At 36.9% G+C, this 12,365-nt stretch overlaps 1 protein-coding gene across 10 annotated transcripts in view; it reads left to right on the top strand.

Annotated features, from left to right (window-relative positions):
* INPP4B (inositol polyphosphate-4-phosphatase type II B) overlaps positions 1-12,135 on the top strand; it is a 271,956-nt gene extending 259,821 nt beyond the window's left edge. For 6 of the 10 annotated variants that reach the window (XM_048941065.1, XM_048941066.1, XM_048941060.1 and 3 more), the window contains one exon: positions 5,844-7,249. In XM_048941065.1, coding sequence (XP_048797022.1) covers positions 5,844-6,018 — 175 coding nt within the window. In that variant the 3' untranslated portion in view covers positions 6,019-7,249. The other 4 variants (XM_048941067.1, XM_048941064.1, XM_048941063.1 and 1 more) reach the window with 3 other exon arrangements.
* Positions 12,136-12,365: the final 230 nt, after the last annotated feature.

Below are 12,365 nucleotides of genomic sequence, written 5' to 3'. Positions count from 1 at the left end.
TTGCAGGATGTGGTTGTGTGCATGGAAATTGAGCATCTCCTAGCCTTTTATTAAGTACTGCAAGACAGTATTCTGATAAACCTGTTACTTGTTGCCGCATCATCATGTCCACAACATTGTTTGATATCTGTGACCACAGCGAACCTCCAGTAGTCTACTGGTTCTGACAGGTACCTCAAAATTGAATCTTTTTCTCTGGAAAGGCTGAGTAACCATAGGTCTATAGGTCTGAATGGAAAGCAAACAAATTGCCATGGATTAACTGTATTTTTAGAGATCTAAGTATCGTGTTATTATGACTACAGAATGATTCTGATGCCTCTTCAAATTCAGTGAACAAGCCTCGTATTATTTAAGAAGTGAAAAGGGGAAGGAGAGCACATGAGATAATGAAATTGTAAAATAAATATATTTAATATGTGAACTATATAATTATTAGAATTTAATAAAATATGCTAAACAAGGGAAGGATGAATGCAGTAGGGAAATAGGGGATCTTGGCAAAAGAGATAAGACTTGGGAAAGAAGTTGCAGTGCAGAATGACACAAAAGCTGTGCCAGGGGAGATTCACACTGCACGTTAAGAAAAATTTCTTTATTGTGAAGGAGGTCAAGTACTGGAATGGACTTACTAAAGAGGTGGCTGATGCCCCATGCCTGTCAGCAGTCAAGAAGCAGTTGGACAATGCCCCCAAGCAATATGCTTTCACTTTTGTTTAGCCCTGCAGTGGTCACACAGTTGGACTAGATGATCTTTGTATGTCCCTTACAACTGACTTCCTGTGTTCTGTGCTTTTAGCAGTGGTAGAGCAAGATGAGGAAGGCTTAGTGTGGTGAAGTGATGCACACAGTAGGAGCTATTTTATATTGCTGCAATATGCTTAGTAACAGCTCTCTCAAAATTGCTGATGGAATTCACTTAGGTATGACACTGTTATTCTGTTCCAGTATTGACAGTTGTTTTCAATCTGAGTAGCGACTGTAGTATTACCTAAGTGGCAAAAAATTGATTTCTAGCATTATTTACTTTATTGAATACCATCTAGATTTGAAGATGATTTAAGTTATTGACAAGAAAAATAGTTATTGAGAAGATTGTTGATGCAGAAAACATTTCTGGTGGTTCCCTTCCTACATATTCCATTTAAAATGATGCAGAAACATCTTTTGTTCTTGGACAGATTGTTGGAGGTTTATACCAACTGTGTCTCAACATGAAGAGTTTTTGCCCAATGTTCCTTTACCTGTTTTAAGTGAGTTATGCTGATATAGCAATCCTATTTGAGAGGGCTCAAATCTATTTGTTTCCTATCCCATTTTATTATTTCAGATGTTACGGTGCAGTATCTTGACTGTGGCCAAGAGATGCTCATGAGGATCCCATCTTCCCCCTTTGAGAAAGCTAAGGCTACCTTCCTAGAATTACAGTGCTGTACATAGAAACCACTGATCTTTTTCTTAATACAACTGGAGCATTCAGTGAACCATAGTAACATAAATCATGCAGAAATTATGTAGTTTTTACTCCAACAACCTTTTTAAAAATAAATTAAAAAAAAAAAATTAAAAAGCAAGCAGACACTGTTCTGTTTGAGAATCTTGAGAGAGGTTTGAAAACTCTTTAGAGAAGCTCCTTTTAAGTTCGGAGTTGTGAAAGTCTTAAGAAGAGGAGGTAAGTTAGCAAAACTTTATAAGATTGAGTACTGTTAGCAGTCAGTTCCATTTGAAGAAATGTCTTTGCTGCTTTTATTGGAAGGGATTGAAAAGAAGCATCTCACTTTTGCTGTTTTTCTAAGTCAGCTCTGGCGTTTGACAAGAAGAGCCCAGAAGGCTGAGAAAATGCTTGCTTCAGTAAGGAGAGAGGAGAAAAAAAGAAGGCAAATTCCCCAAAGTATTTGTGCTGTAAGGCATGAATTCAGAGTGAAGTCATTCCTAGCACATGTGGGAATCCTTGTGTTGATAGAAAGCTGCATAGCTATTGCACCTGAACACAGCTTTAGGAAATTATAGCATTTCTAGTATCATTAGCAGTTGGAGCTGGATAAGTTCTACCAGGTGAAGCAAAGCTGAAAAGTACTAAAACGTCTCATCCAAAACACTGTGCAGGGATGGCCGAGCATTTTTACTGTTAACGAAGAACTGGAGTGTGCCCTCGTAAATGTGCTTGACTTTAAAAGGACTCCACAGAGGCTTCTTTTTTTCCTCACACAATTTTCATTGTCTCAAATTGTAGCTTCAATTTATCATCTGAATTAAAAGGCAATAGAAAATACTGCTGTTTTGCTCTGTATCATTTGACAGGCATGCAGTATTATCCCAATAGGAGTTTAAGATGATGAAACAACAACTGAGAAAGAAAGCAGATTGAAATGGTTATATCATCATTAAACTTAGAGCACCCTCGGCTGTCACAGTGTTATTTGTGCTTTGCTGCAAGACTCAAATAAACAATTTTGAAAGTAAATGAATAAAAATTGCACTATAAGTTAGAGAGGTGTTCATGACTCCAGATGTTATGGATTTAGAAGCTTTCACTAGTTGTCTTAAAATGAGGTGTGTGTGCGTGCAGTACAGACTTAATATTTTTAAAGCCGCCTTCCTTTCCCTTCTGCGTAACTTCAGAACTCATAAAATATGTTTTGTGATAAAGGGACCACGTAAGGCTGTTGGCTGTACCTTCACAACACAGTAGTCGGACGTAACACTGTTATGATTGTGTTGTGTCAGTCAGAAGCCAGAGGAATCTAGCTGGCATGGCATCAAATGGTGCATCCTTTACAAGCTTTGGTTGGCCAGGGGAAGCGGTGCTGTCACTCTACAGGCAGCCCAGTGGAGGTTCCCTCTTTGTTTCTCTTCATAGAACCACTGAATTGCAGGGGTTGGAAGGTTCCTGTTGAGATCACCACGCCTGCTAAAGCAGGTTCCCTCCAGAAGTTTGCATGGGTAGGTGTCCAGGCAGGTCTTGAATATCTCCAGAGAAGGAGAGTCCACAACCTATCATGGCAAGCCTGTTCCAGTGCTCCATCGCAGTCTCTCCCATACGAGTGAAGTGCTTCCTTCCATTAGTACAGAACTTCCTGTGTTCCAGTTTCTGAAACAAGGCTCATTGCCCCTTGTTCTACTGGCGCTCATCACCAGAAAGAGTATATCCTCATTAACTTGGCTCCTGCACTTGAGGTATTTCAGTCACCATGGAGAACGCTTCAAGGTTTGTTAGATGTTGCTGCAGTGCATTGAGAAGTATTAGCAGTGCTTAGCAAACCACCTGTTTGTGTTGAAATATTCTTAAACTAAAAACATGTTTAGGTATTCCTCTCAGCCTTGTTCTTAGGTAGGTAATAATGGAGTTGAATCCCCTTGCTCAATTTAGAGGATGTCTTGTCAAATCATGCATAGAATGATGTGACTAATTTGTAGGACAGAAGTCCCTGTGCATCAGCTGTTCTCAGTGGTTTTCCTGGGGGTAAAGACTTATTGTGTTGAAAGACACTGATCATTCTTTTCAGCATATCTACTTAAAAAAAAAAAAAAAGGAACAAATGGCTTTTGTCTGTACTTCCATTATAACTGCATAAATCTCACTGATGCTGATGGGAGATTTAGAAGCATAGATGAAAGATTGTCTCACTGTCAATGAGATATGGAATAAAACAGAGCAGGACACTGCAGAAGCAGGAGGGTTGCATCCCCATAGGGGCACCCTGCAAGCATCTAGCTCAACCTGCTTAGAATGAACTTTCAGCAGGCAAAACTAATACTCTCCAGAAAGAAGTACTTAACCAGTAGCAAATTCAGTGGATTGTAAACTTACTGAACACTGAGCTGTGCTGCTGCCCAGATAGAGAAAAGGGAGTTGAGGCTCTGCATCAGCTCTGCTGTAAGCACAAAGTTTGTGACAGAAGGCATCCAAAAGAATAGTCCAAAAGTACTGAGGATATGAAACTGAGCAGGAATTGATGAGGCTATGCGCTGAGCTAAAACTTAAACCAGGAGGTTCACCTCAAGGAGTTGCAAGAGGGAGGAGTAATAGTGTAAAAGGCTCAGGAGGCCAACTTGGAGAATTACTGTAGAGACTAAGAAAGAAAAAAGGAAAAATAGCAAAACCATGTTTTCAGAAGTACGTAGAAATACATGATGAAGCAAGAAATTAGTGAGGAGAAACTGAGCTGTAATGGCTGATCACAAATGGTAACATTATCATTGTGAGCAGAAGGGGAAGGAAGTTCTGAGGGGTGAACCCTAGGAAAAAAGTGTTAACTAGAGTGGTCTGATACCGAACACAATCATTTATTTCAATGTAAGCCACAGTACTGAGGAAGTCAGCAAAACATAACTTTGTTCCTCTAAAATACTGTGTGAATTCTATCCAAGTTCCATTGATGAAACGCTTGAAAACATAGAAGTTAAAAGCACCAGACATGCCGGCACCAGTAATTGCCTAGATACTATTCAAACATTAAGAGGTTTAATTTTTATATTTTTTTTTTCACAATTTAAAATAGTATGGGTTGTCTTATTTAGTGGTGTAATATACGGATTGAAAATTCAAAGCTGAGAAATAAATGAATAGCTTGTACTCAAAGGCTTCTCTGAAAGCGAAAATACGGAAGGAATGGTTTTGGTAGAGCATTACCTAGGATCCCACCTCTAGGTGCAGTTCTTGCACCTCTTTTGCTACCCTAGCTCTTCATACTTGACGTGGCTTTTAAACACACGTCAGAAAGGCTGCTGCTGTTTTACTTCTCGTTTTCATGAGATTGTGTGATACTACCTTTACTGGCCCGTAGTCTCTCGATGACCTGCTAGTGTTATGTCTCTTGACAAACAGCATACTTGGGACTTGTGCTTCTGATAAAGGACTGTGTTACAATCTGATGTACTCTGAAGTCCACAAAGGAGAGGAGAAAAAAAAAAAAAGAAAAAAAGAGAGTTATCATTTCATGCTGGAATATTCATAGTAAATAGAAAAATAGAAATCTCTTGATTCTTACTGCCCAAAGGAAGTCCATGAGCAGAAATCCTGAGCACAGTCAAAGAAAGATGAGTTCAGAAGGACTGAAGAAGTGACATGTTGAAACGTGTATAATTCTACTTGTATAGAAGCTAGCTAGGCTACAGTAGAAAAGACTGGGTGTGACTAGAAAGTATCCCCGCTGCTCTGATAGGAAGGCAATTGATTAGAACTTCACTGTAAGCAGTTTAGTTTCTCACTGGGTCCACTGAACAAGATAGAAGGTAAATTTCTGAGGGTAATGAAGGTGTGAGCCGTTAAATCAAATGAATGCTGCTGACTTCAAAGCTGAGGCACCAGCACTGATGAATTCCTTAATAAGTTGATTCATTATCAACTAAAATTATTTTTGTGTAGTTGTAATCCTTTCAAAAAGGAGCATGTGGCCTTGCTATTTTTGCCTATGTATTTCTTAGTCACTAGTAAAGCAGGACTGAAAAACCTGCGAAAACCATGGAGACATTATTTTGTCAATGCCATGTTGTGACATTTGTGATCTTTTTTTCTTTGCTTACTTAACTGGTTTTTTTTATTTTGTTATTTCATTTCTGTTCAGTGTGTGTGTTCGTATAGTTCGTCTCGTAAGTTATGTAATGTTAACTTGCGAACACTTCCCTAAGGCACTTAGGAGACCTACAGAGATGCTAGCCATGTAGTCATCATGCTTCCCTTGTCAGCTGCAGAAGGTACTAAGTCTATGCAAGTGCTTGGCATAAATGAGTTTCATCAGAATGGCTATGCAGTTTAGCTTTGTTGTCAAAATGCCTACCTGTTGGCTTTCTTTGCTGTTTAAATGCTGTTCTATTTGTTCCTAACTTCCCCTATTTAACAGCAGACAAACCCAGGGAGCACTGAATGACTCGGATGATCCCGAAACAGGCTGTCTAACTGATAACAAGCCAACTTCTCGACACTTCTATCCTGTCGCCTTGCTGCTTGTCAGCTCACACTTGCTGGTTGTGTGGCTTATTTTAAGTCTTGCTTTGCTATTAGCCAAATATCAATAAACTGCACTCGTGTTCCTTTCTTTTCTACAAACAACGACAAACTACTTTAGAAAAAATCATGCTGTAATATTTCTACAATTTCAGACCTTAAGGAACCATCTTCAAGATACAAATGTCTGAAATGTACAGTGTTTTCATTAATTTTTCTGAACTCTAAGAAGCATACTATGCATTGAGTGAATTGATTTGCTCTTTCTGTTCATGGTAAAGCTTTCCCACTGTAATTAGCTCAAAGAAAGCCCACTTACAATGCTGTCACTGTGTATACTAAAGATGTGGAATCCTGAATGCTTGAACCCCTTTTTCCAGAGTAACTCGTCTGACAAAATTAAAAATGGATTTGCACAATACAGACTGACCCCCAGACAAATTTTACAGGGCGGTGGTTTGTAAGACTTGCTTTCATTGTATTACTGCTTTATTTTCATTGTTATTATTAGCTGATCGGATCTTATTTGTTCAAGAAATGATTCTTTCTTTGCTACAACTAACCTTTTTCTGTCGAGTAACTAAGTGGAATATAGTAAGTTCTGTTTTGTAGTTAGATTAACATGATTGTTATTGTTGCTTTAGTTGCATTTGCTTTGAAGACTCTTTTATATTCTTTTCTAACAAGTCTGGTTTATGTCTTGATGCACCACTTTGGCACTTGTGACTTTTGTACTGTATGTGAACAAACATCCTTCCTTTGTAAAGCAGAGAGTTGGATTGGGCTGTTTGAAAAGCCATTCTCTCTTTTTTTCATTGCAAAGCTGAACATAGGGGAAATGATGCAGAGATGAAACTTTCCATCAGAAATCTGTAGGGCCAGACTTAATAAAATGCCTTATTCCTAGAATACGCATTTTTATGGCGACTTGTAATCTCACATATATACTAATCAATCTGAAAAAAAAAAAGTATAACATTTAAAAGGGAAATATATTTCTGGAATTAGAATGAAATGTATCATTATTTAATTTTTTATTTTTTATTTTTTTTAACTAAACTTTAAACCTCAAGGGCAAATATATTAGGGGGAAAAAATCTTATCACCTGTTTCTGAGGGCAATAACTGTACTGGGCCTGGCCTTAGATTTAATTTTGTAAGATGTATCATCACTTGTGGAAAACAAAAAATGTAGAGTTGAATCTTTGTTATTTTTACTTCAACTGCTGCTGAAACTCTGCAATGAACAAATAAAGCATATTTATTTATTTTGTGTTTCATGAAGTTGTACTTTTTCCCCCCTTTCACTAGAGAAGGATGCCGCATAGAGAATGTACTGAAGAATGTCAAATGCAGAAAGTATGCATTCAACATGATACAGCTGATGGCTTTCCCAAAGTACTACAGACCTCCAGAAGGGACATATGGAAAAACTGACACCTAAGTTAAACAAAAATGTAATCAGGAACATATACCATGCTAATTAGTGAATATAAAAATTGCTGTTTATGACTTAATAATTTGGAATGTGTAACCAGTTGAGGTGTTATTTTGTGAGGTTTAACATTTTAAAAGTGACAACAGTTAGTCATCGTGAAATAAAATATTGGTAATTTGGATATGCTCAAAACCAAATACATTCAACTTATCTTGGTGAACTTGAAGCTTAGCATGACTCATCAACCAGTTGGAATTAGGTCTTGGGAAGGCTTGATCGAAGATTAAAAAGGGAAATGTCATTTGCAATAGGAACTGATGTTATCAGTCTGGAGGGGAGCATTCAGACTCTGAACAGCAGCCTGGAGATATGAATGAAAGGATCTCTTCCTTCCTGAAATGGTGTTTTCTGGTACGGGCAAAGCACTGAGGTCATGATCAGTAATAATTAAATCCTGCGTGGAATTTTTCATGAAAGATGCAACTCTTAATATTTAGGCTAAATAGAGTTTTGGTCATTATGTTTGTCTTTTTTATATAATCATGGTAACTTCACAATATATATTTTTAGTAATTACAGCCTGTAATTTCAGTAATTGCATTCTGGTTTGCTGCAGTTCCTTTGGATGTATCTTTCTTGGCTTTCTGTATCTAAGCCAAATAGCACTTACTTCACTTAATCTTGCACATGAATCACACTGAAATCAGAGGGATTAATTCTTCAAGTAAAGTAACTTATATCTAATCTGTCATGTTCCTGTTCACAGCAAACCCTTAAAACTAAATTTTCCTTAGCGATAGGTAAAATGACTTGTATATGCAGGCATTAATGTATTGTTAGGCTATGAAAATGTGGCAGCTGGTTTATATGAAATTTGTAATGCTTATTTCTAGGATATTTCCAGCAGTTCTAGGACAAAGAGCAGCGATGAGCTTTTTTGAAGTGAATGGTGGTGTTTCTGCCAGCTTATGTTAGTCTTGAAATGTGTCCTGCAAAGAACATTTGTGTTTTCTGATTTTCTCTATTCATTGCCTCCTTCTGCCCTCCCCCAGAGAGAAACACAGTTACCAAAAAACAAGTGTCCACTGTTTACTAACCTTTGTGTGATGCATTTATTAGAGTTCTACCCAAATTAAACTGCATAGGGAATTTGAGAATCTGTAGGAAATTGAAGTTGCTATGGATAAAGTGTTAAATGTTTGCTTGCTTCTATAGAATTCCAAGAAATCTTGATGCATAGTGAATTACAATTTGTTTTCTTTTCATCTATTAAGACCTGTTACTGGGTATAATTCTGTAACTGTACTAGTTAAAATTTCATGCTTAAGCAGCTTATTGTGCGAGCTCTATTTGGTAGGTTATGTAGAAATTATCTGTTGTGAATACAATTAAACCCCTCTTGTACATTAGCAAGGTGAGGCTTTGGAACATGTAGAAGTATGTCAGGAAGGGATCTTCTTTCCAATGCACTGACTTCAGTGAAGCCAAGAATTTACCTACACAACATTTTCCTAATTGGAACATTTTTTCAGAGTGAAGTAGTTTGTTCAGAAAGAACTTTAGTGCAGTTGTTTTTTATTCATATAAAGTCTCCATTAGAATACTGTTTCACAAATGACTTCTTTGCTCTTCTAGAATGTATTGCATCAACAGTAGATACCAGAAGAGCTAGCAGTGCATCGTAGGCAGGTGATAATACAGTGCTATGCCTTTTCCTGTCATGTACCAGTGGGCACTGTTCAGTGGATGTGCAGATAAAGTTGTGTGCATTTAAATATTACACAGCTGGTCTGCACAAAATTTTATTTGCAGGTTTGTGGAGCATAAATCTTCCTAGGAAAGTACTGTTCTGTTCTGTTGTTCTGACTGCTACTCTACACCTCACTTCATTTCTGCTTGTTTATTGCTAACTTAGAGAAACAATAGCTATGCAGCTGAGAAATAGTGGTAATTTCTTTAGGTGATAGGAAATAATCCTAGTGATACACAGTAGAAATGCTGGCCTTCCTAAAGTGATTCTGAAACTGCCTGTAAAATTGTAGGCAATGACAGTATTCTTTTTTGGGTACTTTTGTTTCTTAGTTCTTTATCTCAGCCCTGTGGGAGTTCTGGCTAATTCAAAATATGAAAAACTGTAGATTTCTTTTTTATTAAGAAAATAGTCTTTCAAGGTCTTACCTCAGCATTTAATCTTGCTGGGGTTCCAAATTATTTTGACTATAATGTTACCTTTATACTTAAAATGTTTTCATCATTGAAGCTGCACTTTTGGGGGAAAAAAAAGCCCAACAACCTAACATATTGCAGTTCTTTTTATTGTAACAGGTACACCCAACAAACTTGATTGGGCTTGGGCTATTACAGAAGAGCAGGTTGGGCTTTGTTTTGAATAAGGCTGAGCTTTTTCACACCAGTGTTTTCATTGGAACTTAGTCTTTCTGTAGGTCATTAAGACTATTTTAAAACCCGTCACAATTCCAAGTGTTCTGGAAGAGCTTTATTGCTTCTGTGCTGAAGTAGGTTCAACTATTTCTTTGTTTTGTCATTGCCTGCCATGGGTCTGCAGCATTTTATTCAATCAGATCCAGTCTCATCAAAACAGGGTTGTCAATTAATCACGGATTCACAGCTTGTGTTTTTCTGGTTTGTCTTTTATAAAGAAACAAAGATCTTTTTGCTCCAGGCTGACAGTTTAATTGCAGTATATTTGCTCTGTACAGAAGACATTTTAAGTCTTTTGAATGCCCAGCAGAGGAGTTGAATCATCTCCTGAGGTCCATCTTGCATGAATCTTTGTATATTACTGAATTACTCAGGAGTAGAATTCAGCAAATAAATTTTCATTAGAAAGCTACATCGTTTGCACAGAGTTCAGGGAAACATGCTCATTTAGCAGCATATATATGAGAAGTGTTCCATGTCTGCTTGACTTAAAGTTAAAACACTTTTTTTCTCTTGGATGATTATAATACTGTTAGAATTAATACAGAACATGTACAGACTTGACATTATTATGCAGGCAGATCTTTTTGCTTCTGAAGTCTTCTTTTGGGGAGTTTTTAATATGTTTTTGTTACAGTTTATACTTTGGCTATTATGGAGCAATTAGGAAACAAATTTTTAATTGTTACCTGATTTTGCTGATATGTACTTGTGCATTTTAGTGGAATACTGGAAAATATATGTGTTAAGAGGAACAAAATATACAAGAGGACAGCTGAATGAGGCTAACTATTACCTGGGAAAGAGCCTTAATGATGCTAAAAACTAACAAACGTTAGTTTTTGTACTGTTCAAATTTGGACATTTTTTTCAAAGTAAAATAGGGAAATTAATCCTTGGTGTGAAACAATCAATCTGGATTAAAATTCACTGATTGTAGGTGAACTAATGTGCTAGGGTATTTTAAATAATAGCTAAGAATTTAAGTACAAAGTGGAATTATATTAATTTGAAGCCCACTGCATATTATGCCTATTTTGACTTCCATAAAGTAAGCTTATTCCTATTTTTATCACAAGTTCCAAGAAATGCTATGGCCGGTTTATGAAGAGCAGCAAATGCGTTTGACAGCAACAGGTATAATATATAAATTGCATTAAAAAGTGTGCAGCAAAATTACTTGCGTGAATCAATGTTTGTAAGCAATTAACAGACTTAAAACAAATATTGTGTGAGTTGGCTGTGTTATAAACTCAAAACAATGCTATCTTCATATTTATGCTTTGTTACTGTGAAGGAAACGTTTTATACAGGCAATGCTGTGAGACATGGCTTTGCTTCTTACCTTTCACTCATTTGCAGGTGAAAAGGATATATTTGCATTCAAAATGCTTTAACAAAATTTACAGCTTTTTAAAACACAGCCTTAGCTTGTAAATTGGATGTTAAAAAGCAAAAACTTGCAGAGCTGCGTTTAAAAACAAGCAAACCAAAACCAGACTTTAGTCTCTGAAATGTTGAGGTTTTTCCTTAGGTATGCAACCCATGAACTGTTGTGTTGCTAGAGCATTCAATTTAGGCTCTGCAGCACTCAAATGCTTCTTTCTCTTAGCCTCATCTGAATAAGTAATGTGCCAAAACAATAAATTTCAGCATAATACTCACGATTCAAGATGGAAAAGTACGATTTTGTCAAAAAAATGAATAAGTAGCAATTTAATAATTCAGAATTAAAAACAAAAAAGAAGAAATTTGTGAACCAATGTATCCATATTCCAAACAGCAGAAGTAGAAAGCATGGGGTTCGTTTGCTAACAGGGAACAAGTTTTACGATAGAAATCTGAGTGTAATAGTTGAGTGCTCAGAACCTGGGGTTTGGAGTGGTGAGATTTGGGGCAGTGCTGCTTTAACTTGGTTTTCTAACTGCAGTTTTCTGTATTCTTTCCATCTGTTTTGCAGAGGGCTTTAAAAGTTTTTAACAATTCTGTTTTGTTTATGAAGGGTCCGGCTTCAAATTTTCTAACATCTCCAGTTAGTTTGATACTTGTCTTCTTTTGGTGTAGCAGTTCCTTGTAATGTTCATGTCTCACATTCTCGTGCACATGGGGCTCAGTATAACAAATTAACAGGACTTCCATTCAGACTGTGTGTGTGTGCATGTGTTCAGAGAAATAAAGCACAACTAAGCAATTCAAATCTTTTTATACGTCAGGATTTAGCATTTTTGTTTCATTGCTGTCTGTAAGCCATGCTCATTGTACACTGTGTGTATATTTTTATTTAAATAAATGTGATATTTATTTTTTATGTTTCTGACTTTTTTGTTACTCATTTTTCATTTTCATGACAGTGTTGTTGCCCAGAGGGCAAGCTGTGCATGATGCTGAGAGTGGGTTCCCTCCTAAAATAATTGGAGTAGTCTTGTCGCTGTTAGGCGCGCACACTTAAAGAAAGCTCCAGTACAGCACCAAAAAGCCTGAAATGGCCATAAATTGATTATTACCATTATTCCTAGTGTTACTGCAATTTTCATCTCA

The sequence above is a fragment of the Lagopus muta genome, chromosome 4, assembly GCF_023343835.1.
Source record: "Lagopus muta isolate bLagMut1 chromosome 4, bLagMut1 primary, whole genome shotgun sequence".
In the NCBI taxonomy this organism is placed as follows: Eukaryota; Metazoa; Chordata; class Aves; order Galliformes; family Phasianidae; genus Lagopus; species Lagopus muta.
This window is presented reverse-complemented; position numbering and strand designations above follow the sequence as displayed.